General features: G+C 37.2%; 1 protein-coding gene across 1 annotated transcript; it reads left to right on the forward strand.

Moving 5' to 3' along the window:
- Positions 1 to 255: 255 nt before the first annotated feature.
- On the forward strand, positions 256 to 24936 carry PDCD6IP (programmed cell death 6 interacting protein; the record flags this gene model as incomplete). Its single annotated transcript, XM_009695150.1, has 17 exons — positions 256 to 310; positions 2089 to 2158; positions 5550 to 5677; positions 6264 to 6417; positions 8154 to 8254; positions 10643 to 10774; positions 13065 to 13287; positions 14007 to 14130; positions 14833 to 15010; positions 15414 to 15525; positions 16345 to 16514; positions 17268 to 17516; positions 18902 to 19036; positions 19966 to 20060; positions 22832 to 22964; positions 23334 to 23545; positions 24290 to 24936. Coding segments are annotated over 17 exons (2440 nt in total), but the record flags the coding sequence as incomplete, so codon positions are not given.

The raw sequence follows: 24936 nt of genomic DNA on the forward strand, positions 1-24936 counted from the left end.
ACATTATATGTGGAAGACTACCTCCTACTGAACTTGTTCCTTGACTGAAAAAATCCCTTTAGGCTGAATTTCTGCCTGTCCTGCAAATCCGCCATAGTTACGAACAACCTTCACAACTTATTTATGTGTGTGATTTTTGCACCTTTGTCCTTGCATTTCAGTGTAAGAAACAAAACCCTTTGTTTGATGTATCTAATAGCTCTTGCTTCCTTTTTTTTTTGCTATCTAATAGGTGTTGCTTCCTTTTTTTTGTAGATACTATGATCAGCTGTGTTCAATTGAACCAAAGTTTCCGTTCTCTGAAAATCAGGTAAGAAGACTGATCAAACCATTAAACTGAATCATGGCACCTACAAAGTCTGACTTCCAAGCCTGTACCGAATCCACTAAACAGTACTTCTCTTGGGCAAGGTGTTTAGTCTTTCTGAGCCTTATTTTCCTAATATCTGTTTATTTTCTAGTCGGTGCTCACATATAGTCTCTGAAACTTCACCTCTAGTGGCCATAATTGCCTTCATTTTATAGATTCAGAAACGTTTTGACTTTGGCTAATTGTCACTGTGATCTAGGTCAGAAAGAGTTGTGCTGTGCTGATTCCTCTTCAACTGCCCTTTTTCTGAGAAGTCTATTTCATACTATGTTCTGAAGGCTTTTTGAAATGTAATTTCTATGGGAAAACCTTTAGTAATGGATGGAATATGTTCTTTGTTTTTTGACGTAGAACAGGTGTTTCATTCACAACAGCTAACAGGATAAGCCACTTAAGAGCTTACCACTTTATTCCTGCCTCTGGATCTACAAATGACATAATTTTTATATAGATATGGTGATCACAAAGTTGTTTTTTCTACCATATTTCTTTAGAATCTTGTCTCTAAGGAGAAATTCAGCTTAACTCTTGCCTGTTGAAGTCTTCCTCAGGTGGAGACTGGCATAGATCTTTAGGCTCCTATGTTTTGATGGAAAAAGATGTAGGGTTTTTTTGGATGCATTTACAAATAGGACAGAATTTACATTTCTTTCCTAATCAAATCATATTTAAATGGTAACGTTGTGATTAAAAGAAAAAATTTCGTTCCAACTTACAGGTTAAAAGGGAATAGTTTTAATGGAGTTCAAACTGATTTGAGTTTTGCCTGTAGTGGCATTCACTTGTAGGCAGGAAGCGCACTTTGCTTTTTAGTGTGCAAATGTTTTAATATGGTGATCTGCAAACCCTGAGACATGGAAAACTGGAGAACTTTAAGAGCAAGTTCTGCAGATCTGTAAACTGTTCCATCAAAAGGAAGAGGTAGTCAGTGGAAGGAACAATGAGCAGCTGGGGACCAGAACTTCCTGAGCTAGCATTGCTGCTGGAGGAAAATACACTATCAAACAGAACTGTGCTCTTTCTGAAGTTACTTTCTCCAACCACTTTGAAATGAGGAATTTTGCTATCTTTTCTGGTTTGATAACAGTTGCCTACAACTAGTTTGATCAGTGGAATAAAGAATCAAATTGTGGAATCTGCTTTCAAGTTCCATGAAGTATTTGCATTGTCTATGAAATATATGCTGGAAGTGTAATATAAAACACACTATTTTTACCTGCATTCTCCTTCCTGAGTGCATTTCCTGATAATGCTGCTATTGAATTCACTCATAAAGAATGTGTGAATTTTGGTGGTACAGAACAGTTCCAAATATCCTAGTAATTGGAACAGTGGAAACTGCCTGGGTGGGTGGTTGCCTTTAACTGTGACTATACCAGACTGTCAGACTTCTTGGGAGAGGAATATCTTCATTTGGAAATAATTTTATCTGTCACGCAGAATATGAGCAGAGCTGAAAGATTATTTTGAGAACTTCTGTCTTGTCTGCTTGAAATATTTTGAGCAGACTAACAGGAAGGAAAAAAGGTAGAATACAATTTTTTAAAAATAACTCTCGATGATTTCCTGAAACTTCCAGAATGTTTGTAATGTTACAAGTGAATTAAATGTTTTATGCAATTAAAATAGAAAAGGATAAATATGTGAATTTAGGATATTTTCTGAAGATTTCTTATTTAATCTTAGAGATAAAGATCTTTCTTTTTCTCAACTTTCAGATCTGTGTAACATTTACATGGAAAGATGCTTTTGATAAAGGATCGCTCTTTGGAGGATCTGCCAAATTGGGTATGTGAATGTACTGAAAGTGCAAGTATTAATGATATTAAATTTTGAGAATATTTTTATGTAGTTGAATTGTTAATAGTCTTTCTAGTATTCTCAACATAGCTTTCAAATGAGTCCATTGATAACAGATTAATCACTTCAACACTGGTAATGAATAAAAGGGCACCATGCAAAGAATTTATATTAAATCTCAATTTTATAGAAGTTTTCCAGAGGCACAAATAGATGTGCAGGCTGATAATAGTTGTGCTGTCTGCTCCTCAGACTTTTTCTGGGAGCAACCCCAACTGACATTAATCAAAATTGTTCAATTTAATGTTAAATTTCAGGAGTAGGTTTTTGATAATCCGTCTCTTACTGTTCTAAATGAGTAAGATCCTCATGAGATAGGCTTGTGAGTGAGTCCCCTCCAGAAGAAGGGGAGTGATGGTAGCTGGCTTCAGTAACCTAGTCTGATATCCCGTTTTGTTGAAGAGAATGGAAGGATCTGCGTGTGCCCTGACATGATTCTGCTATCACTTCTTTTAAAAATATTTTTATACAGATTTGAACGCTTGCAAAGTAAAAAAAGTTGTATTTGTTTCCTGCAAACGTAAGGAGTTTGAGTCTATGACTTGTTTTTGTCGTATAGGGACAATTCTCTGCTGCAAATTCAGGATCATTAAACGGATTTGGAACACTTGCCAATAGAGGAACTAAGAGTAAATCCTGAGTTAAGTGAGGAGCTGTTCAGTCATGTGTCATCATTCTTTAGTTTCTATTTATACCTAAGTATTGGTCATGACTAGCATTGCAAGATGACCACTGCAATTTCGAAGCTTCAGGCAAAGCCTGAAAAAATGTTAGAGTACTTGCTTGCTTTTTAGGTTTTTGGAAGTTTTTGTGTCCTTTATCTAGTTGTCTGTTAGCAACTACTGAAAGTCTTTGCGGTTTTCCATGTTCTGAATACACCTGCTAAAGTTATGCTTGCGCAAACTGTATGTGTAACAATACACCGTGTTTCTATGCCTAAGCGGGTGGTGCTTTCCTTGCTTTATTTTCTAACTGTTCTAAGAAGTCCTTCTTGATAATTGGAGACCTTTCTGAAGATGCTGTGTTTTTTTTTTCTCAGAATTTGGTTGATTCTGTCTTCTTTGGGGCTAGCGTTTCACAATGATCAAACCTGTTTCATAGTAAAGCTCAGAATATCTACTTATGACTTAAACATAGTCTGTGAATTGTCAGAGACTTAAAATATTGTGAGAAAAAGAATCACTAATCATAATCGTCAGAGACTTTAAATAATTGTGAGAAAAAGAATCACTAATCATAATGTTGATGGTTACTCTGAGAATTTAAATAAATGTGATGTTACAGCAGCTTGAGAAAGCTTGCTTGTCTGCAGGTTAATTATATACTAGTCTAAATCTGTGAGGCAGATGGCCAGAGATTTATGCAACAGTCCATGTAAAATATCAAAGAAATTCTTAACTGAGATGTGAGTAATGCTCAGTTAACAAGCAACAGAATAAATTTGATTTTGAAACTTCAAAGCAGATCTTAGTGGAAAGAAATTAAACACTTAAAGACTCCTTTTATTATCTTCACAGTGCTGTATCACAGATTATCCAGATGCTGCTCTTCAGATTAACTGTAGCATGTGTAGCATCTCTTTATTTCAGATCAGAATTAGCAGTGGGGTTTCTGAGTGTAAAGCAAAGTTTTCAGTTACCGAGGGAGCAAAATTTCTGTTGACCTCTTAAGAGGAGGCGATCCTGTCTCCAGGTAGAAATTCGGTGTAAAACTCCTTTGGTTATCATGGGCCCAAGGTGCAGGGGTGTGACTGGAGAGTTCTGGCTCTTGCTGTGGTGGCAAACTGTTTTCTTCCCATCTTCCCCTGAATCCCAAGTCTCTGTTGCAGGGCTAGCTGACACATACTGTGGCTGCTTGAAAAGTGACCCAGTTCACAGCATGGCATGTAATCTGAAGTATGTTGGCTTCAGTTAATAGGTAGAGCTATAAACAGATGAATCTGAGGAGAAGCTATATTGCTAAACAGCTGTTCTCACTGTAGCAAATCACACTTGAGATGCAGTCCAGAGTATGAAGTAATTCTGCATATAAAGTAATTTTGCACTTCAGAAGCTTTAAAGCCCTATTTTCTTTCCTTTCTTGTGTTTGTTTTAGTCTTTTGAATGATGTGTAAGTCATACAAGATCTTTTTAGAAAAAAAATCTGGAAAATAACCTGTAGAACAGAGGTTATCTAGATAGATTACTTACCTTGATGAAATACAGTGACTGTGTAGCTCACTTTTCACTCAAGGAGTCAAAATGGGAAAAATGTCAGATTTGTGGCTGCTTGTCTGAAAATTTAGTGCAGATCAGGGAGTGCTAGCGTGAAAACTTCAGAGGTATGTTAGATTAATATGTGGCTGTATAAGGAGCCCGGATCTTAGTGAAATGACACAAATGTACTTCTCTATACCTTAATGATTGAAGGATAACTTAGAAGTTGTACCGGGGTTTGTGAAATTGAAAATTCACTAGTTGAGTTTTTTGTATTCTCCAAGAGGAGTGTCTAGACACTTCTTAATGATAGTGGAAAACTAATATCTGCAGTCTTTAGATTTTTCCAGTGCTTGCATATGGCCAATAATCTTTTGATAGTAATTAGTAGATTCAAAGTTGTTCCTGTTGAGGCGTTACTGTTTCTAGAAGGGTGGGCTCCATCCGCTGGGACTGTGAGGTACTGCAGGAGCTGGGTCTGGACAGGCCACACTGCTGTCTAGTGAGCACAAGTTCCGATTCCGTAAATCCTTGGCTGGTTTTGTACATGTATAACCGAGATACTTGTCAGCATTTTCAGTCTGAAACAATAGCTTTGAGAGGTGAAAAGTTCCCTGCGTTTCAGTAGATAGTAAGACAGAGCATGTAAAAAATTTTGACCTCCATGAGCAGGGTAGTTAATCTTGCATTCAAGATACAGCAGGAACGTGTAATTGGGTAGTTATGGCAAAGTGATTAATGCATGGAAGTTCATATTGCAGATTATCCTTCAGTAATGTGAGTGTTTCTGTAGCTTCAGGAGCCAAAAAGCTGCACTCTGGTTAGAAAGACTTTGAAATGATTTTGTGTATTCATACTACAGCTTTTACGCTTTATGCCACTCTGAAGTTCCTCATGTTGAAACATTTTGTGGAAGTACTAAATTAGACTAATAAAGCCTTCAGGATGAAGATGACTTTGACTTGAAAAGTTCAGCATGATTGTTTGGGTTGTGTGGTTTTTTTGCTTGACACTGTTGATATCTTGAAGTAGAGATACTAGTAGTGTTGGCCTCATCTGTAGGATGCTAGAGTATTGAAGTTTATTTTCTTAACAGTGTGGGTAACTCTCCGTCTTGATTGCAGCTCTGGCAAGTTTGGGGTATGAGAAGACCTGTGTTTTGTTCAACTGTGGAGCATTGGCAAGCCAGATTGCAGCAGAACAGAATCTAGATAATGATGAAGGACTAAAAGCTGCAGCTAAGCACTATCAGGTACAGAAGCTCCCTGCTTATATCTAGGAATCCAGAATTATTAATCTTAGAACATCCAATAAGTATCTCTCAATTTTAAAGCTATAGATATACGTAGATAAATACATATACATATTTTCCCTCTCTTAATTGGAAGGGTGGCTTGGCTAAGTACTTGGTCTTGGCTCACATTTGTTAGCAGCTTTGAAGGATTTAGTTCCATAGAGTTCCTCGTACCCCTTCCCTCAAGTGTGTTGGTAACTAATAACCTTCAGCTTAAGATTTAATTATTCTAGCTAGTATGAGTTTTAGTTTTAACAAGTATTAATCTCTTTCTTTCTTCTTTGTGAAATGCATTAAAACTTCTTATGCTGTTAGGTGTAGCCAATATACCTTTACTTACAGTCCGCCTTGATAAATGTCTCGATATAAGGGGCTTTGAGAACATTAAGTCACAAGAAATTGTTTTTAGTGGCTAAACAATAAATGGGAGACCATATAACAAAAAAGCTCTAGGGGTTTTGAAATTGTTGTATGTATTATATTTGTAAGAGGAAAAAAGTCTGTTGGAAACCATGAATGATAACATATTTTTTGTTTTGTTTAGTTTGCGAGTGGTGCTTTCCAACACATTAAAGACACTGTTTTGTCAGCCTTGAATCGAGAACCTACAGTGGACATCTCTCCAGACACAGTTGGAACTCTCAGTCTTATTATGTTGGCTCAAGCACAAGAGGTCTTCTTTTTGAAAGCTACAAGAGGTATATCTTAATTTTTGGCGCATGTATTTATGTGCTCATTACAACTTCTACAAAAACTTACAAGTGTTCTAAGTTATGAAGAGCTGGTAAAGGGCCTTTCCTGCCAGGGAAAAGAACCTCTACATCTGGCAAAATCTACAGCCTCCACAGTCAGATGATTAACCTTACTGTCTTATTTGATCTCTAAACTCAAATTTAGCTTCTTGCTGCATTGACTATTTACCTTACTTGCAATTTTTTGGTTTGTCTCATGTGAGACAGTCCGGTTAGCAGCTTACCAGCCGATAATGGTATTTCTGATAGACCTGAGTTTATTCACAGGTTGAAAGAAAGCAGAAGTGTTTGGCAAAAACCAAATTGGTTAGTCAAATCTAACCCTACTGCATGACTACAGATCAGTTCTTTAATTTCTGAGCCTTTCTTAATGTTTTCTTTAAGTCTGTATGTGTTTGCTATTGCACCTCAAGGCTTGCCTGGTAGCTGCAATATTTTAAAGATATGTGAGTAAAAACTAAAATGTCTGATCATGAAAGATTTGTCTGCATGGACAAGTGAGTCTCCTCTAACATGTCCTTTGTTAATGGAAATGTAGTTAATATGCCAGTATTTTTGTCTTGTCTTTTTGCAGAGCTCGAGCTCTATGAGGAAAGATGCCACTACCAGACACTGGGTGTGGCTAGGAGGACAGTCTAGTTAGATTTGGTTTGGGTTTGTTAAATATTTACTGCACTGGGGAGAAACATTCTAACAAAGAAGTTAGCTGGTAGATCTCATAAGCTTCCTTTCTCTCCCATCTAAATCCTGTTCCACAGTGAGGAGCTTAAATGCATTTACCTCATAGAAGGTAAATAAATTACATCATAGCTCACATCTGAAGTGTTGTAGATGGATATGTGAATATACTGGAATGAGCAGACCACTTGGGAATTCTTTTGATTTAATTTTGGCAACTAAGCATACTCTGCAGACTTCCTAATCTCCCCATACCCCACTGCTCATGCTTATCAGTTGGACAGTACATAAAAATCACCTGAGTCAGAGGATACTTGTTCATAAGGGCAGCTATTTAGAGCAGGCGGCCAATGTTTGCACTGATTGCCTGCCTTCTCTTGGAAGGCTGAACTGCTAGTGCAGGCCAGAGGTGATTGATTATAAAAGGAGAGAGATAGATGCAGCATGTTCCTATTTTAACAGTTTTGGCTTCAGGAACGGGGTGAGGACATGAGGCAGGGAACGCTGCTGCCGCTAGGATACCGACTCTGCGACTCTGATACCAAGTAGTGGATACCACTTGGAGGAACTGTGGTTATTTATGTCTATTAACTATTTTTGCTAGATGTCAGCTAAATTCTTTGACTATGGCTGCACAAATGCTTGTGCTGGCATAAAGGAAGGGGTGGGAACAAGCTGTCAGAGTTAGAATGGGACTGCGGCTTTTATTGGCAGCTTGCCATTGGTCTGAGGTAAAGCATCACTCTTAATCCTGCATAAATGCCAGCAGCTGCCAAAAGATTTCTTGTACAACTGACTGAACCTTCAGTGTCATGATTGAAGTAGAAAGTCTGGAAACTGCTGCTGGATGTCAAGAGAGAAGAATGGGATCCCACCTTGGAGCTATAATGTAAAACTATATCCTTAGAATGCAGTTGCTGTTTGAAGATGAAGTAATTTACCTGTTCACTTGTAAAAACTGATGATAATCATAATTGTTCTTTATTTTTTCTCCCTCTCACCAGATAAAATGAAAGACGGTATCATAGCTAAACTAGCTAATCAAGCTGCAGATTACTATGGTGATGCTTACAAACAGTGTCAATATAAAGATACTTTGCCCAAGGTTAGTGACTTTCATGGAAATAATCTGGGATCTGCTGTTATTATGAATAACTGTTACTATTTACAATGTGCTTGATGAAATACACTTAAAATGTATCCTCAAGAAAAGCTGACATATTGCTACATGTAAGGGATGTGAACCTGTAATTTGAAAAACAGTGAAGAATCTAGGAGGCAAAAGACGGGGTGGTTTTTAAAAAAAGTAAAATTTTATTACATGAAGTATGTTTACTTGCAATGCATTTAATTTAAAGTGAACTTGAAATGCTTATGATAGCATTTAGGGATGCCTTCTTAGTACTTAATGCCTTACTAAATCTGTCTTTTAAACTAACAACTTTCTAATGAGGCTTAATTGACTTCTAGTCTCAATGTTTTCATGTGAAATTTGCACTGGTGTTGACAGTATGAGTACAGTGGTACTCTTCACTTACCTGTTAATGAAAAACATGACTGGAAGTTAGCATGTGTCCTCTGTCCTTCTGCCTGCCTTCTCTTTTTCCACCCCAAAACAATCTTTATACTTGTAAATTGTCTCAGTTTAGTCTTGGCTGTTCATTTGGCTGCTGTTGGTTTTGGAAGATGCAGAAGGATCTTTTTTGGTGCTCTTTGAATATATGCTGTATAACAAGTACTTTAAAAATGAACAGGTTTCCAGTATATTGAATGTATCAATTATGTTCAAATCATAAGATAGTAGAAAATCTTTTGTGCAGTGTTATAAGTATAAAAGATTTGACTTACTTGTGGTATTGTTGGACTCTTGAGATTTATATCTAGCTAAGTAGGAGATTGTCTTCCATAGTGCTTTTTTTGAGTGTCCCTGAGAAGCATCCCTTGTTGCTAATTTGCAGTTATTTTTCATTCATTAATAGTTTCAAAACTCTGAAATAACTATTCCAGCTTACAGTGGCCTTTATTGTTACAAATTAAATGTGAAATATACTAGACTGACTAAAAATACAGTAGAAAATGTAGTAAAAATGTTTTTACCAGTGATAAATGTAAGTGGTTGATGTTTGGTCCTATATCCTAATATGCAGTCTTAGTCAAATAATTGCCAAAGTATTTGTTAAAGGTGCTAAGGTGCTTTTATTTCTATTCCCTCTGGTGGGTGGGGTGGAAATCAAGTAATGTTCTGTTCCCCCTCCCCCCTGTTTTCTAATGCAGAATAGAATCTCGATAATGATAGAAACTGTATGGGTAAGGGTTACCCTACTAAAGTAAGAGTATGCATTTTATGCATACTTCTATGTATGCACATGTTTCCTCTCACGTGTTCTGTGTCATTTTACAGATTGGGCCAAGTTCTCACTTAAGTATTATGTTTATGATTGATTTGAGAGGCAATAAGATGGGATAAATTCATTGCTTTGTCTTTTGTTGTTCTGGACCTTTCTAAGCCATAGATCTGCTCCCTGTTCCAGTTGCAAAGTAATCTGTCAATTGATTATTTGAAATAATGTGATAAAGGTTGCTGGTTCCATGAGTTAACGCCAGCTCTGAGAACAGTTACATGTTTAGGAGTGTGAAACAGGGGTTGACGTGATGCATCGAACTCCAGTTGCAAGGCCTCCCAGACGGCTTTGTCTTCCAAATTTACCCTTGTTTTTTTTCCCTCATCTCTGGACGGGGCAGCGAGTTTGCACAAATGTGAAGAAGCAGGTCTTTATATACTGAGGTCTTTAAAACATCACTCTGGTTTTCCAGTGCTCCTTGATTTTACAAATAAAACAGTAAGGCCAAATCCTTGATCAAATACCATGCATATATTGTGGGCTGCAGCATAATGTTTTCTTCGTGTCTTGGTTGGTACTCCTGCAAAGATAAGTGCATTTATATAAAAGTAAAAATTACTTTTAATTTCCTTTTCATGTCAATAGTTATCGGTCCTCTTTATTTGTTCTTTTCGTTCATAATTGTATAGTTACTTTCTTGATAGGCCTGCTACTGTTTTAAGTGTAATTGCTTTGTTAAATAGAAAAAAAAAACCCAAAACAACAGAAGGCCTGTCTTTCCCCTCTCCCCTCTTCTTTTAAGAACACTTTGTCTTGGCTTTGTCTTGGGGGCATTTGGGTGTGTTGTTGCAACTGTTGTTTCTAATACATGCATGCATTTCTAATCTTTGAAGTAAATGTTGTGACTTCATGGCTTGCATTTGAACTGTAGTTCATCTAAAATAATGGACACTAACAATTTTGCAATAGCAGATAAAAAAAAAGGCTGAATTCAGTCCATGCAGTCACGTGGTGTCTGACATTTACCTCTAATGTTTTAACCTATCTAAACCATTAATTGGGTGATTCTAATTTCCTTTTCTTCTTCCTTTTTCTTCCTGCATCCCATGTTGTCTGTGGTGGTTAATGTGGTTGGACTTTCCCCTGGTCAGTATTTTTATTTCCAGGAGGTGTTTCCTGTTCTGGCTGCAAAGCACTGCATTATGCAGGCCAATGCAGAATATCATCAGTCTATCCTGGCAAAACAGCAGAAGAAATTTGGTGAAGAAATTGGGAGGTTACAGGTGGGTAGCTTTTTTCTTCTCTGAAAAATATGGGAAAACTTTAAATCCTGAAAAGCTAGCTCAGAGTTCTAAAACTCAAATAACTAAGAATGAAACATATTAAAAAATTGCAGAGCATGTTTATCACATGAATCAAATTATTAGCAGTTGCAAAGATGAGAGGTATCTCTGTAGCTTTTATAAAGAAGTATTTTAAGGATTTTTTGGGCAGATTTGTTAACAAGTTTTCCTAAGTAATGCTATTAAAAAAAAAAAATCCCCTAAACATTGAAATTTTGCCTGGTTTATACCTAACTCCTTTCCTGCATCCTAATTTAAATCTGAATCACTTTTGAAAAACATACAGCGGTTGTAGTTTTAGTCTTTATAGCATTTTGCCTCTAATCTGGTTTCTAGAGGCACTCAGATGTAGGTGTAATGAATAAGGTCTTCTCATGTTTTGAGTACAGTAGGGGAAAACAAATGGCTAAAAATAACTACTTTCTCCAAGTCCCCTGGTCCTTGGGGGGGGGGCGGAGGGAAGGTGCCACTTTGAGTTTGTAGGATCTGTGTGCAGTATCTGTTTACTGATATGCAGGAGAGTTGAGAGACTTGCATAAGACTATCATGTTAATAAATGCATCATGGTAACTTTCAAAACATTGACTTGGTGCGGGATGGAGCTTCAAACTTTTTTGGATGCTTGTATGACAATGAAGTGCCTCCATGAACTTCTAATAGCAAGTTGTTATGACTATGTTACTAGGTGGTAGACAAAAGTGTATCTGTTGTTTATTCTTGAGTTGCAAATCTGCCTAGCAGACCTCCTTTTCTCGGACTCTACTGTAATAGAATATTAATGCCTTTTGTTTTAGTACTCGCCCTTGACAGATCTGGCTATATCACATTTACTATCATTGTTACATTGATAATTGTTAAATTAGCTTGTGTTCGTGACTCTTCTTCATGTTGTGTTGCAGGAAATATCCCTTCATGCTGGGTAAAGGTTTTGGGTTTGGGTTTTTTTGTTTGTGGTTTTTTTTTGTGGAACCTAAGGGGAAATACTCCATTATTAGTTATTTTAGCACTGCTTCATGAACAGCATGTAGTCAGAAGTTAAAATCCTGTGTCTTCTTATTTAATGCACTTAGAAAGAGGAAACTTAAATCCTATTCTCCACAGTTATTAAAATACTTCTTCCATAACTAATGTAAATTAGAGATTTGGTGTTCTTTTTGAGTTTTTCAAAAACTCAGTTACTATAACGTAATAATCTCCTTTTATTTCCCTTTGTAAAAGCTAGATTAAAGACGGATTAAATTGGGAGGGGGGGAGAGATTAATGTAAATTCCTCCAAATTAAAGTATATATGGACAGCTCTATTTCTTTTCCTCTCACTTTCTGTTTCTGGCAAATGCTAGTTAGACTGCCGTGTTGTATCAAACCGAAACTACTGTTGTGTGATTTATGGCGCAATGGAAAGTGGCAAAAAACCTAAGCAAACTTTTAATACACTTCTAATCTAGCTCAGGTTCCACTTCACAATCCCAGGAAGTTTGACTTTTTGAGTTGTTGTGAATTTATGTAAACCTCAGCTGACATTGGTGCTTAGTATTTTGTTTTTACACATTCACGACACAAATATGATCAGGATTGCACAGATACAACCAGAGGACAGTGTTTTGTCTTTGATCTCTCCTGCAGTAAATTGTATGTAGGAAAACCAGATAGACTGAGCAGACAGAAATGAAGAGACAGCAGACCTTTTATTTTAATATGCAGTAGGATTCCAGCATGATTTCTGTAGCTTCTGAGCTCAAGGTTAGGTGGGTGGGTGTTAGTGGCAGATGTGAAAAGCAGGACTCTGGCCTCTTCCTTTATGAAGGTGAGCAAGGCTTAAGAAACAATTTGCAGTACCTGCAAAAGGAAGCTGTGAATTTCATGAAACAACATGAGAATGACATGGTGGCTTTTCTTTTTTGTGAATGAGTGTATGAAGTGTTATTGCCTCTAACTCATGATCACTTCTTTTAGATTTTGGGGAGTCATAGTGAGGCTGTTGTGAGAGAATAACTTGGTTACTGTGTCCTGTGTCCCCCCCTGAACTATTTTAATTAGTAAAATCTCCCTTTTTCCTTTTTGATACATAAGAGAGGAGAATATTTTCTTAAGGAAATAATAATATTGATCTTATGCATTGGCAGTAGTTACTTGGCTAATTGGGAAGCCCATCTATTTTCCTAAGTATATACAAAAGAGAGAAAGAATAGTTACTATTTTAATTTTAACTGTATTTTTAAACTTTTTTTAGCATGCAGCAGACTTGGTGAAAACAGTGGCGTCTCGTTATGATGAATATATAAATGTTAAAGATCTGGTTGACAAGATCAACCGAGCGCTTACAGCTGCCAAAAAAGACAACGACTTCATTTACCATGACCGGGTACCTGACCTGAAAGATTTGGAGTCCATTGGGAAAGCCAGTCTTGTGAAGTCTACTCCAGTTGTTGTTCCCCTCAGTCAGAAATTCACTGGTAAGTGAAGTGTGTGGAGTGCACACAATAAGTGTAATAAACACCCGGCCACCGAAGTAAACGTTTACTTTGTATTAAGTGTACAGCAGTGTTTTTGAAAGTGCTGTTTTTCCAGTTTGTTGTTCTACTACTTGATGATAAAAGTACTGGAAGAATAAGCCACAGGTCGAAAATCATTATCTGCAATATGTCCTTCTCTCAAAGATTTTTCTCAGATTTTCTCAGCAGCTCTATTTTCTATATTAAACCAACCTTTTTAATTTCTCAAGGAACTCTAATATAAGGGACAGGTATCAAACTGTACTATCTTAACTAACTTAGTTACTGGCCTTCCATAAAGCTGAAAAATTTCAGTTTGGCTGTACAGGGAAGTTCTGAAAAATGATACTCTTCTCTTTCTCTTCCTTTAAAGAAGTAAAATTAGAAATGAAGCCTTAAGGAGAATCTGATTTTTGATTCTATGGTTGTTTTAAGTGTAATGCCTTTAAATAATTTCTAACTCCATTTCAGTCTTAAAAACTGAAATCTAATGTAAAAACCTATAGAAATAGATTTTTTTTTTTAATTCTTTTTAAAGATATGTTGGGGAGTGAGGGAGAATATCTTAAACTGTTTAGATCAGTCTCTGCAGTACAACCTGTATGAAAGAGCTTTGAGGATGTTTGTGTCCTTTTACCTTCACAGTGCAACTTAAGTACTTTATACTACTTTAATTGCAGACCTGTTTGAGAAGATGGTTCCATTACAAGTTCAGCAATCTGTGAGTGTTTATAACCAGAGAAAGGCAGATGTAGTAAACAGGTTAATAGCCCAGATGAGAGAAGCCACAAATCTGGCAAATGGGTAAGTATGGCTTTCTGTTAAATTTCTCAGGAGGAGTTATGGAACAGCCTATAAACACCGGTTGCCTTGCAGCCTGCAAACATCCCGATTACAGCAGCGGTTTTTTATTACTGTATGGTAGGCTGGGAAACGTAAGCCATAGCAGGGGTATTTAGAACTACTTTTCTGCAGATGTTAAGACTGAAAGCTTATTAAGAACAAATAGTATTTAGTTTTCTTCAATCTTTCCTCATTTTTTGGGAGTCTCACACTTCCTCAGAAAAATTTGCAGTACCACTAGTCTAGAAGGATTTTCACATTCCAGTGATTGTACCAGTGACTGAATACATGATATTTTTTCCCCCACAAATTTTTTTCTTAAATAATAATAAAAATTATATCAAGCTGAAAGATAGGAATGTGACTCAAGGCAGTTGGTTCTTTGTCTGCCAGATAGTTACTACTGAAAGTATTTGACATATTTTGTAAGTGCTAAAAGACTAGGATTTGTTAAGCTTTTTAAAATCTTTGAAACGTATTTTTGGTGAGGTATACGCTAGGAACAAGTTTAGAGTTTTCAGTTTGAAGTTTCTCTCCAGGAGTACATTATGCTCTGTTTCCATTATAATTAATTGTGTGATTGTTTGGATGGCAGTCTTATTTACAGGATAAAACCATCTAATACTACAAATAGGTTGCTGTTTAACATGTTGACTTTTTCAGTGTGTTGGCTTCCCTCAATCTTCCTGCTGCTATCGAAGATCTGTCTGGTGATACTGTTCCTCAGTCTATTTTGAACAAGTCTAAGTCTGTGATTGAACAGGGAGGAATTCAGACTGTTGATCAACTGATCAAAGATCTGCCTGAACTGCTACAAAGGAACAAAGAAATTCTAGATGAGGTAGGCTCAGCAGCCACTAACTCTGAAACATTCTTAAAAAACACCACCACTGAACTTTCTTCTCTTTAAATGGCAACAGAAAAAGTGCACAATTACCCAAAATACTTGTAACTTTAAGAGCACTTGAAAAATATACAATTTAGGTGTTCAGTCCATACTAAAACTGTGCTGTCACATGTGGGTGTTCCCTTACAAGTATTTTGTTTTTAAAATTGTTAAAGGAGAGGAAGAAGCATTCTAAAGAAATTTGGGTGATTTATGCCTTTCATGCCTGTTTTTTATTTGCCAAATTAAATTTATAAAGGATGTATAAGCATTCCTTATTTTCTACACTAGCTGTATATTTTGTCACTATTTCATGTTTAGAATGGCTTATGATGCACGTAACACTTTACTCTTATAGTCACTAAGATTATTAGATGAAGAAGAAGCTACAGACAGTGACCTGCGGACAAAATTCAAAGAACGCTGGCAGAGAACACCATCCAATGAACTCTATAAGCCTTTAAGGGCAGGTAAAGTTCATGTTTCATGCTTTGGATTCTGGGAATGCTCTGAAAATGTCCATTCTTATCATGTAAATTAAAGTAGTTTTCAATGCTCTGGTACTATCTTTAAAGATAGAAATTTCAGATTAGGAGAGGCTATGCCAAAATATCCTTACTGCAATCTGCACTGTTATTTGGAGTTGAGAGATGATGTGATAGCAGAGAATTTGCTGCTGCTTTTGCAGCCCTGGAGTGCACATGCATACTGAAGTTTCAGAAAGTATGTAATGAAAAATGCCTGCCCTATTAAGAATCTGGTTGCAATTTCCTCTTAAATACTTTATTGTGTTTTTCACTGTATATTGATTTTCTTTTTAATTTCCCATCAAGGTGTTCTTTTCTCTTTTGATTTGGTGTTTTTTGGTTTTGGTTTTTTTTATTCACCGCACCCCCCCGCAGTTAGTCAAACTACTTAGGGTCATCACCGCGGCATTTTTTTGGTGCACTTAATATGTGTTGTGTTGAAGGTGACAAGGGACTGATACCACTGCCTTAGTTTGGTAAAGTTACCGGGGTTTAAATCTGGGGAGTAGCTCGAACCAGTGCTCATTCATATGTTTTTGTATGCTTCTCTAGAGAAGTAATATACGTGCCTAGTTTATACACTATTTAAAACATAACTTAGAAGCTTAAGTTTTATTTCTAAGTCTTAATAACTTCATAACGTGCAAGCTTATAAAAATGTATGAAGACTTGCTGAAAAGCAAGAAAACTGCTTTGGTGCAAGACTTGGATAAAACAAGTTTTGAAATGATATAAACACCCTTTTTTGCCTCTTACCACCAGAGGGAACCAATTACCATAATATTTTGAATAGAGCTGTGCAAGCAGATGGCCAAGTTAAAGAGCGCTATCAGACTCACCGGGATACGATTGCACTTCTGTGTAAGCCAGAGTCAGAACTCAATGCAGCCATTCCTTCTGCTAACCCAGCAAAAACATTACAAGGAAATGAGGTAAAGCATTGAAATTTGTCTCTAATTTGAGTAGAGGTGCTATTCCTCTGACAAAGTAAACTTACATGAATTGATGTGGAAGCTGATTCTTAGCTGCCCTTGTTTCTGTCACAGTTGATACAGAAGGTAACTAACATTTGGAAAAGAAGTTATCTTTTTGTTTAAAATCTGCTTGAGTATATTTTGTAACACATAGTGTGAGTAAGTTCAATCACCATGTACAGGAAGGCTGGTTGACTACTATAAAAGAAGCAATCCTTGATAAATATTTTTGTTACGCAGGGTGGTAGGGTGTAGTGCTCAGGTTCTTGGGACAGTTGGGCGATATAAAAGACATGGCCCAGTATTTTAAAGTATTAGGCAGTTACTCCAGCTTACTTTCCAAGAAAGTCATGGCTTGTCTACAGCAGATCGTAGGAGTGATTTGAAGTCAGTGTTTTTGAATGCCATTTTTAGAATATCCTATTGGAAGGTATCTGATTAGTTTAAAAAAAATAACTTAAAAATCTTTGTAATAATTCAGCATTAGTGGAAGCAGATCTTTAGAGGAGAATATAGCTTGAGAAATGCATGAAGATCTTTGTTTCGTTGCATTTTGTCCTGATTTGTCATCTTAAACACATGTATAAACAAACAGTCATGCACTAGCATTGTCAGCATCTGTGAGGAGTGCGAGATGGAAACAAGTAGTAGAGTATACTTCCGCAATAATTCTTCTAAACATGCTAACTTCTGACAATTTTTATTGCATAGGTTGTTAATGTCTTAAGAACTTTGCTGGCCAATCTGGATGAAGTTAAGAAGGAGAGAGAACAACTGGAAAATGATCTGAAATCTGTAAATTTTGACATGACAAGCAAATTCCTGACTGCACTTGCACAGGATGGTGCTATAAACGAGGAGGCTATCTCTGTGGCCGAGTTGGACAGAATTTATGGAAGTTACACACAGAAAGTGCAAGAGTCCGTAAAAAAGCAGGAAGAACTTCTCAAAAACATTCAGGTACAACACCTTGTATGACTTCCTTCCTCTTAAACTAAGGAGCAATAATTCCTCTACTTCTGCAGTGTTTTAGAAATCTCCCTTTGCTTTCTATTCTGTTTTGCGTGTTACTCTGTCATAGGCCAGTTCATACTCCTTTACTCCTCTGATCACTGAAAAATACAGGGTGGTTTTTTGTGTTCACTGGAAAGAGGTGTGAATTTTCAGCAGACTCTCCCAGACCTCCAGTGTGAATTTTCTTGGACCTTTTCTTGGCCCGTTTCTGTAGACGGCTTTGCACTTGAAAGAAGCTTAACTGGTGTGTGAAGAAGTTTTTGGGTTTGATTTGGTTTTTCCCCTCATCCCATCTTAGTACTTTATTTCTGGCATAACAGGAGACCTGTCCTTACTCTCTACTCGAAGACATTTGGGTCTCTGAAGTACATCTTGGTTTATTCCTAATTACTATTTACAATGTGCTTGACTTCCAGCATGTGCAAAGCTCATCAAGTAAAAACTCTCATTAGTTTCCCAAAGCTTATTTATAAATTCAGCCTTAATTTGTCAGTAACTCTAGAGACAGGTATGTGAAACGTCTGGCAAAAGAGGAAGTCTTAGTGCTTGGATGAGTGACAACAGTGGCTTGAGTAACCGTGGGGCCTGTTTGTGCACAGGATTACTTGCAACTTCTGACTGCAGCTTGGTTTGCAAGAAGAGGAGACTTTTCTGAAAGGGAAAAAATTGTTTCTCAATGACTATATGGCCCGTGTTGATCAAGGATTTTTATATTCTGGTATCTTTTAATATACTATGCTTTAAAAATCTTGATGGATGTTACTTTGATGTTTGAATATCTTGGAGTTCAAGTTTGGCTGTTTCTGGCAGCTGAAGTAGTCTTAAGTTTGCTCGTTTGTTTATTTTCCCCAAAGAAACGACGTGCAGGTAGGTGATCCTTCTCTAAGTTTTCCACTTCCCTGTCCTTCTAATAGCTTGCCAATGTCTACCAAATTTGAGGTAGCACTTCTTACAAATACTAACTTCCAGTATGATTTTATAAGTAGCAATGGAGGGTAATAGAGGAGAGAGCATGATTAGTATAGCCTCTGAAAAAGAACCTGCAGTAGGAGCTGGAGAATTAGCTGAAGGCATCCCACAACAGAACAGCTAATTAACTGGTACCTACTGCCAGTGAGTTAATACATGTATAGTTCTGAAATAGCCGCTGCACTTGGCAGATAGCAAGTGTCGGAAGTACAATGTGTGGATGGAAGGTGAGGTATTGGGAATTGGGAAAAGGGGGTAGAAGCACTGAGTAAGAGGGGGGAAGAAAACCCCCAAAACATACAGAATCTGACATGCGACTAGCTTGCATTATTTTCACTGCTTATTTTTTCCCTTCTTTTAAGAATGCACATCAGGATTTTTCAAAGATGAAACAATCAAACAATGAATCTAATTTAAGAGAAGAAGTTTTGAAGAACTTAGCCGTAGCAAATGATAACTTCGTGGAACTTGTAGCCAATTTAAAAGAAGGCACGAAGGTATGGTAACACTTAAGGGACTGGAAGAACATACTATATTTTATTTACGCAATGAGATGTGAATCAAAAATCATAACAAACTTTGCAGACATGCTAGATGAGAGGTACATTTTTTGAGGATTTTACTACTGAAGTGAGGACAGCAAGTTGCTCAAATTTTGATTGTTTTGACAGCTGTGAAATGCTTCTTTGTTCCTGTCTGAAAAGTAAACTTTTGTGAGCATTGCTTTATATTAAAATAGTTAAAGTTGTTAATTACAGCTGAGTAACTGATGCTGAAGTACCCAGATGAGCCATTTTATCTGAAGAATTCTTTCATCTGTTCTCCCGTGGTATTTAATCACCTTATCAAATTTGTGTTTTATATACTGCTACTGCATATGTGAGGAAAGATGAGGAGGGCTTTATTTAGCTTGCTTTTTTTGATCTAGGCTTCTGGAAGGTGTCTTACTGCTTCTGTATTGAGTACTTTTGCTGGTTTATTGATAACTCGCTAGAGGAAAAAAGAAAATAAAACTCTGAAATGTCTATACAAATGAACTGCATGGAACTGACTGAAGGAAATAAAATTAAAAGAAAAAGAAAAAATTATTCATTAAAAAATAAATGGTTAATCACCGAAGTGATCTAGTTTTGTTCTGGTTTTAATTCATTTTCTAGTTGTCTTCAACTATTTTTGTATTTACACACACACATATACATATATAAAAAACCCACAAAATTGTATGATATTACAGTAATGGACAACAGATGACTAATACTTGCTTTTGAAAAGCAGAATAAAATGCACTAGCAAACTTTACTGGAATGGCAGGTTCTGGGCACTGTAATAATACGACGCCTATAACTGGATCCATATGTAGAAGTAGCATGGAGTCTGAAAGTATTGATTAAGCATGTTGGTTTGGTTTTTATTTTTTCTTCACTAGTTTTACAACGAGCTGACAGAAATCCTGCTGACATTCCAAAACAAATGCAGTGACATTGTCTTTGCTCGCAAGACTGAAAGAGATGAACTGCTCAAGTAAGATTTCAATATTTTGTTTAAGCATTGTAGAAATGGTGACGTATTTATAAGAAATTAACCTTTGGGAACATAGTTCTTATGGTGCTTGATGAAACGAGAAAGGAAGAATAGTTAAGGCTATTACCTCTTCTATGCCTTAATGTTAACCCCACTCTCTCCTCCCCTGAAAAACTAGGAAAGTGATTGGAGAAATAAATGGAAAAATCTACTTTGAAGTCTGCTCTGCTGTTCCTGTATACAGTTCAGCATGAATCTGTTTGATCTTATTGTGATTTCACTCTCGGTTCTTTCTGGCATGCATTTGTTAATAATTTCATTTTGTTCTTTCCTTTGAGGAACTTCTGATTTCTGCACCTTGCCCCTGCTGTCATTTTGGTTGGAGAAATTAGATAAATGCTTCAGCATATGATTGCCTTCCATGTGCCCAGTGTGGTGGGGGGAAAAATGTTGGTATTCTACCTCTGCTCCATTGTCTGATCTGGTCAGATATTTTATCATTGTTCAGATATGTGGGTTGCCCACAGTGCTGGGGAGAGAAGCAGATTTTGTCCTTCATGTGAATGAGAGTGTTGTCATTGCTCCCCACATGTGATCAGCATAGTATAGTGTGCTTCGGCTGTGATTTTTAGGCTCTCCTCTTAAGAGGAAAGCGTAACTGAACAGGCTTGCCTTTTAATGGGTATTCTTTAGCAAAGCACGTAGCGTGTTACAAAGAGGGCTAGTCGTTACTAAAGTTTCAGTTGGTGAAACTGCAGCTGTACTGTGCCCGTACCATGTTGTGAATGGGATGCTCAGCCTCAAATTATACCTTTCCTAACTTCATCCTTTGTAGAACCGTTCATTTTCACTTGGGCATTGTGTTTGTAAATTAATTCTTTGTAACTATATACAACTGCTTCCACCTCTTGTCCACTTCCTAAGCTCGTGCAGTTTGGAAGCTGTAGGCTGCCTAACCGAGACGTAGGTCTGAATATTTTACATCTCCAACAAGTTAATGTTCAGTGTTAAAGCTGTAGGTTTAGTGCTCATATAGCATTCCGCTGGATCTTGCCATGCTATCTTTTACTGCCTTGTGTGTTAACTGTTTGCTGACATGAAACCCTGTCAAGGTTAGGAGCAATGATCAGATTTGGGATATCCATAATATATGTCTACAAAATGTCTTTCTCAGTGCACCCAGCCCACAGTTTGAATAAAATGTGTGTTTTTCCCCTTGCCCCCCTCTAACTACAATAGAAATATTGACTGTCAGCTGCATCTTCACTTAGTGAAAATAAATTTGTTTAGGTGGTTTCTCATTTAGAACTAGAGATTTTTTTTTTCCCCTTACATAGAACTGATCCTTCGGTGGGCAATTATTAATAGTGTTTTAAGCTTCACTTTTAATGCGTTTGGTCACTTTGGTCAAAATTTATTTCATTGTGAATGGTACTGCTGTTCTGTAAGCTGTTAGTCTTTTCAGCATGTTTTTAAGAAAATTTTTACTTCCATCCCTTGTGTTATCTTTTAAGACGTTAAGTTTTGGTTTTGTTAGCTTCAGTATACTACAGTGTTGAATAGTTACTCCACTATCAGCAAGAAATACTTTGAGATATACATATGCATATGTAACAGAGCATCGAGACAGTATTTCCAGCTTTTTCTCCATCATTCCGTTTTACTGCAGGGGTAACTGCGAGGGTAGTTTTCTGGGAGTTTTTGTTTCAGTTGTCTTTTTTCTACCAAATTTCTGCAAAAGTTACCAGTTTTGTTCTCTTCCTTTGGAGCTCACCATTGCGTGGTATATAACAGGAGCCTGTGGTTTTTTGCTAACTAGACTGTATTCATTTGTCAGTCTCCCCGTCTTCTATTTCAGAATGCCAGGTATCAAGTTCGAGCTGCTACATATTGCTCACCTGTCACTTTTACACAAAATTGTCTGAAATTTTAAATGCTTCCTAGAGTCTCTCTGAAGGATCTGCCCAATCTCAAATACTGAATCTTTGCATTGAGAAATGCACTACGTTACTCTGAATATGTAACGTAGAACTGCTTCCTTGGAGTTTTCATGACAAACTGCCTGTAAAATTATGCTGTTTAATGGCAGCTTGTAGTACAACATGACACCGAAGCCGCCTCATTGCTTACAGAGAACAATTCCAACACTAGAGGTAACAGAATAGAGAACTTGAAAGCTGTGTGCTGAGCCGATCAGATTCTTTTCAGGGTTTTTTTGATCGTTATGCTTACCCAGATATAAATGACATTGCAGACTATCTAGTGGACTTTTTTTATTAAATATTTCTGTTAGATGTATGGTATTTGCATGCAGTATTATTTAATTTAGGGCAATCTACAAGCAATACAACATTGCTTTTCTTCTGTATTTGAGCATCTCTTTACATATCAAAATGACTGAAATTTTACTTTTATGCTTTTCCATTGCCTTGAGGTTTCCTTAGGTTCTCAGGAAAGCTTCCAAGTTGCTAAATGTTCTGACAATTCTATAATTTCTTATCCCAAAGCTTTTGGCTAATTCAATGATCTATACCCAGTATTGAGTTGGAACTTAAAGACATTATTAGAAAATAAATGCAACAGTTGATCAGAGGCTTGGCCAGAGGGTTGTTTCTGTGGAAGTGATTTGGACTTCAAATTTAGTTTGAGCTGACTCGGGGATCTGCTTTAAATAACAGATTTATTCTGCATCTTTTTAAAATTCGCCTGCTGAAGTGTATAACAAACAATTCTTAAACTAAGCTGTATGTTTGCTTGTTTGTTCTTAACAGAGATTTGCAGCAAAGCATTGCTCGGGAACCCAGTGCTCCCTCTATTCCTCTGCCTACATATCAGACCACATCAGCTGGAGGAAGTAAGCCTGCTGCATCGTCGACTCCTACTCCAGCACCCAGAACCATGGTGGTAAATATATGCTATGGAATTAGTGGGCTGAAAATAGACGGTCCATATTTTGGAACTCCAAACTGATCTGTAATTTGTGTATATCACTCCTTAATATATTGGTGTATTTGGAAATGTGCTGAAGTGAAATAGAGGGCAAAGTCTTTAGAGACTTTAGAGAGGTGTATTATGTACTACTGGTGTTCATAATTTATAGATTTGAAATGGAAAGCTTATTGCTTTCTAGATACTTCGCAGCATTATCTGTATACACTAAATACAGAATGTCCATTTGAAACAAAAATAAAAATCAAGTGATCATACAACCACAGCTTTTGATTCCAAGACTTCCAGAAAGAAGCTCCAGCTTAATTAACTTTCTCTTGCTAGGGCACTAAACCACAGCCACCAGCAAGGCCACCACCACCAGTGATTTCTGCAGCAAGCAGTTCATCTTCTGCGTCAGCACCTTCTGGAACAGCTGCTGCTCCTGCTGCTGCTCCTGCTCCAGCTCCTGCCCCAGGAGCCAGTGCCCCTGCAGCAAGCACTGCACCTTCACAGGCACAGGGACCTCCTTACCCAACTTATCCAGGTTACCCAGGGTAAGCTGTGGGAGTACTTAAGCAGTTGTTCTTGTCTAAAAGCACTTGTTTGTTGCGTGCGACGTTTTTAATTCAGTTATGAGAACTGAAGATGTGTTTAGTGTTTGAGGCAAGATGATTTTTTTGTTTTAATCATGTAATTGCTGGAATCGTTTGCTGGCACCATTTGTGGGAGGATTCATTTTAAGTTTTTTGTAGGGAGACAGGACTGCAGTTCCTTAACTGTGGTTTGTGGACTACTGCCGGCCCTTGCGTAATCAGTTGGTGGTGTTTATCTTGAAAGTGTTGGCATATCTCGTTTTTCAAATCTTGGTATCTTGCTAAACATAGTGAAAAATACAGAAAAAATTCCAGTTGAGTAGTGTGCTTTCTTCTGATGCTCTTTTCCATCTTTCTGGAGTCATCACGAAGAATTGAAGGCAGCTGCTCTCTCCTTCAGTAGCAGGCTCAGCAAATGTTAAAATATGTACAATGATATTAAACATGAGAATCAATTTAGATCAGTTCTAGTTCCAGCAAGTTGCCTTTACTCCACCTTCTGTCTACATTTCTGTTCTGAGTGTTGTGAATTTTTTTCAAGTTTGGTCCTTGAAAGTTACCACGCTTTCTGCTGCACAAAAGGGAAAATGAAAGGAAAGCGTTGGTGGTGATTGCATGTCTCTTTCTATCTATTAATGAGTTGATATTTGCAAATTAACATCAGTGCTTTGCAGCTAAAGTATGCTTTTTTCTCCCCCTACACAGGTATTGCCCGATGCCAATGCCGATGGGCTATAACACATACATGTATGGCCAATATAATCTGCCATACGCACCCTCACCTGTGTATCAAAACCCTGGACAAGCACCGTATCCGGCACCTCAACAACCTGGATACCCTTTTCCTCAACAGCCTTATTACCCTCAGCAATAATGCACCTGCAAAGAAGCTCTGCTTGTTAAAATTTGGGAGAAATTGGCAATAAGCATACTAAAACTTTTAGCTTCAGTTAATGTACCATACTGAACTGGATGCAGTCTATAACTCCTGTTTATTGTTAACTGCTCAAAAATGTCTGGATCAGTTCTTGATTACACTAAACACTTTGAAAGATCTGCTGCAGTGGTTTAGGCTGTAGACTAATGCCAGAATTAGCGCCTAATTCAGTGGTCTGAAACTGTACACTACATGTTGGCTAGACGAAAATATTTCCTGGCAAAAATCCTGTAAGTAACGAATGGGTTCAGATGAGAAAAATGAAGCGATGCGTGCAATGGGTGTGAGATACTCTATGGAACCATATAGCATTTCCTTCTAAACTCTATTGGTTTGTATTTTTTTGAGTTTAGTTAAAATATGCTATTTTGTCTAATAATCAAGGCCTTGTAAATCGTCAGTAAAAAAATAAATT

Source organism: Cariama cristata, unplaced genomic scaffold (genome assembly GCF_000690535.1).
Source record: "Cariama cristata isolate BGI_N322 unplaced genomic scaffold, ASM69053v1 scaffold14582, whole genome shotgun sequence".
Classification (NCBI taxonomy): domain Eukaryota; kingdom Metazoa; phylum Chordata; class Aves; order Cariamiformes; family Cariamidae; genus Cariama; species Cariama cristata.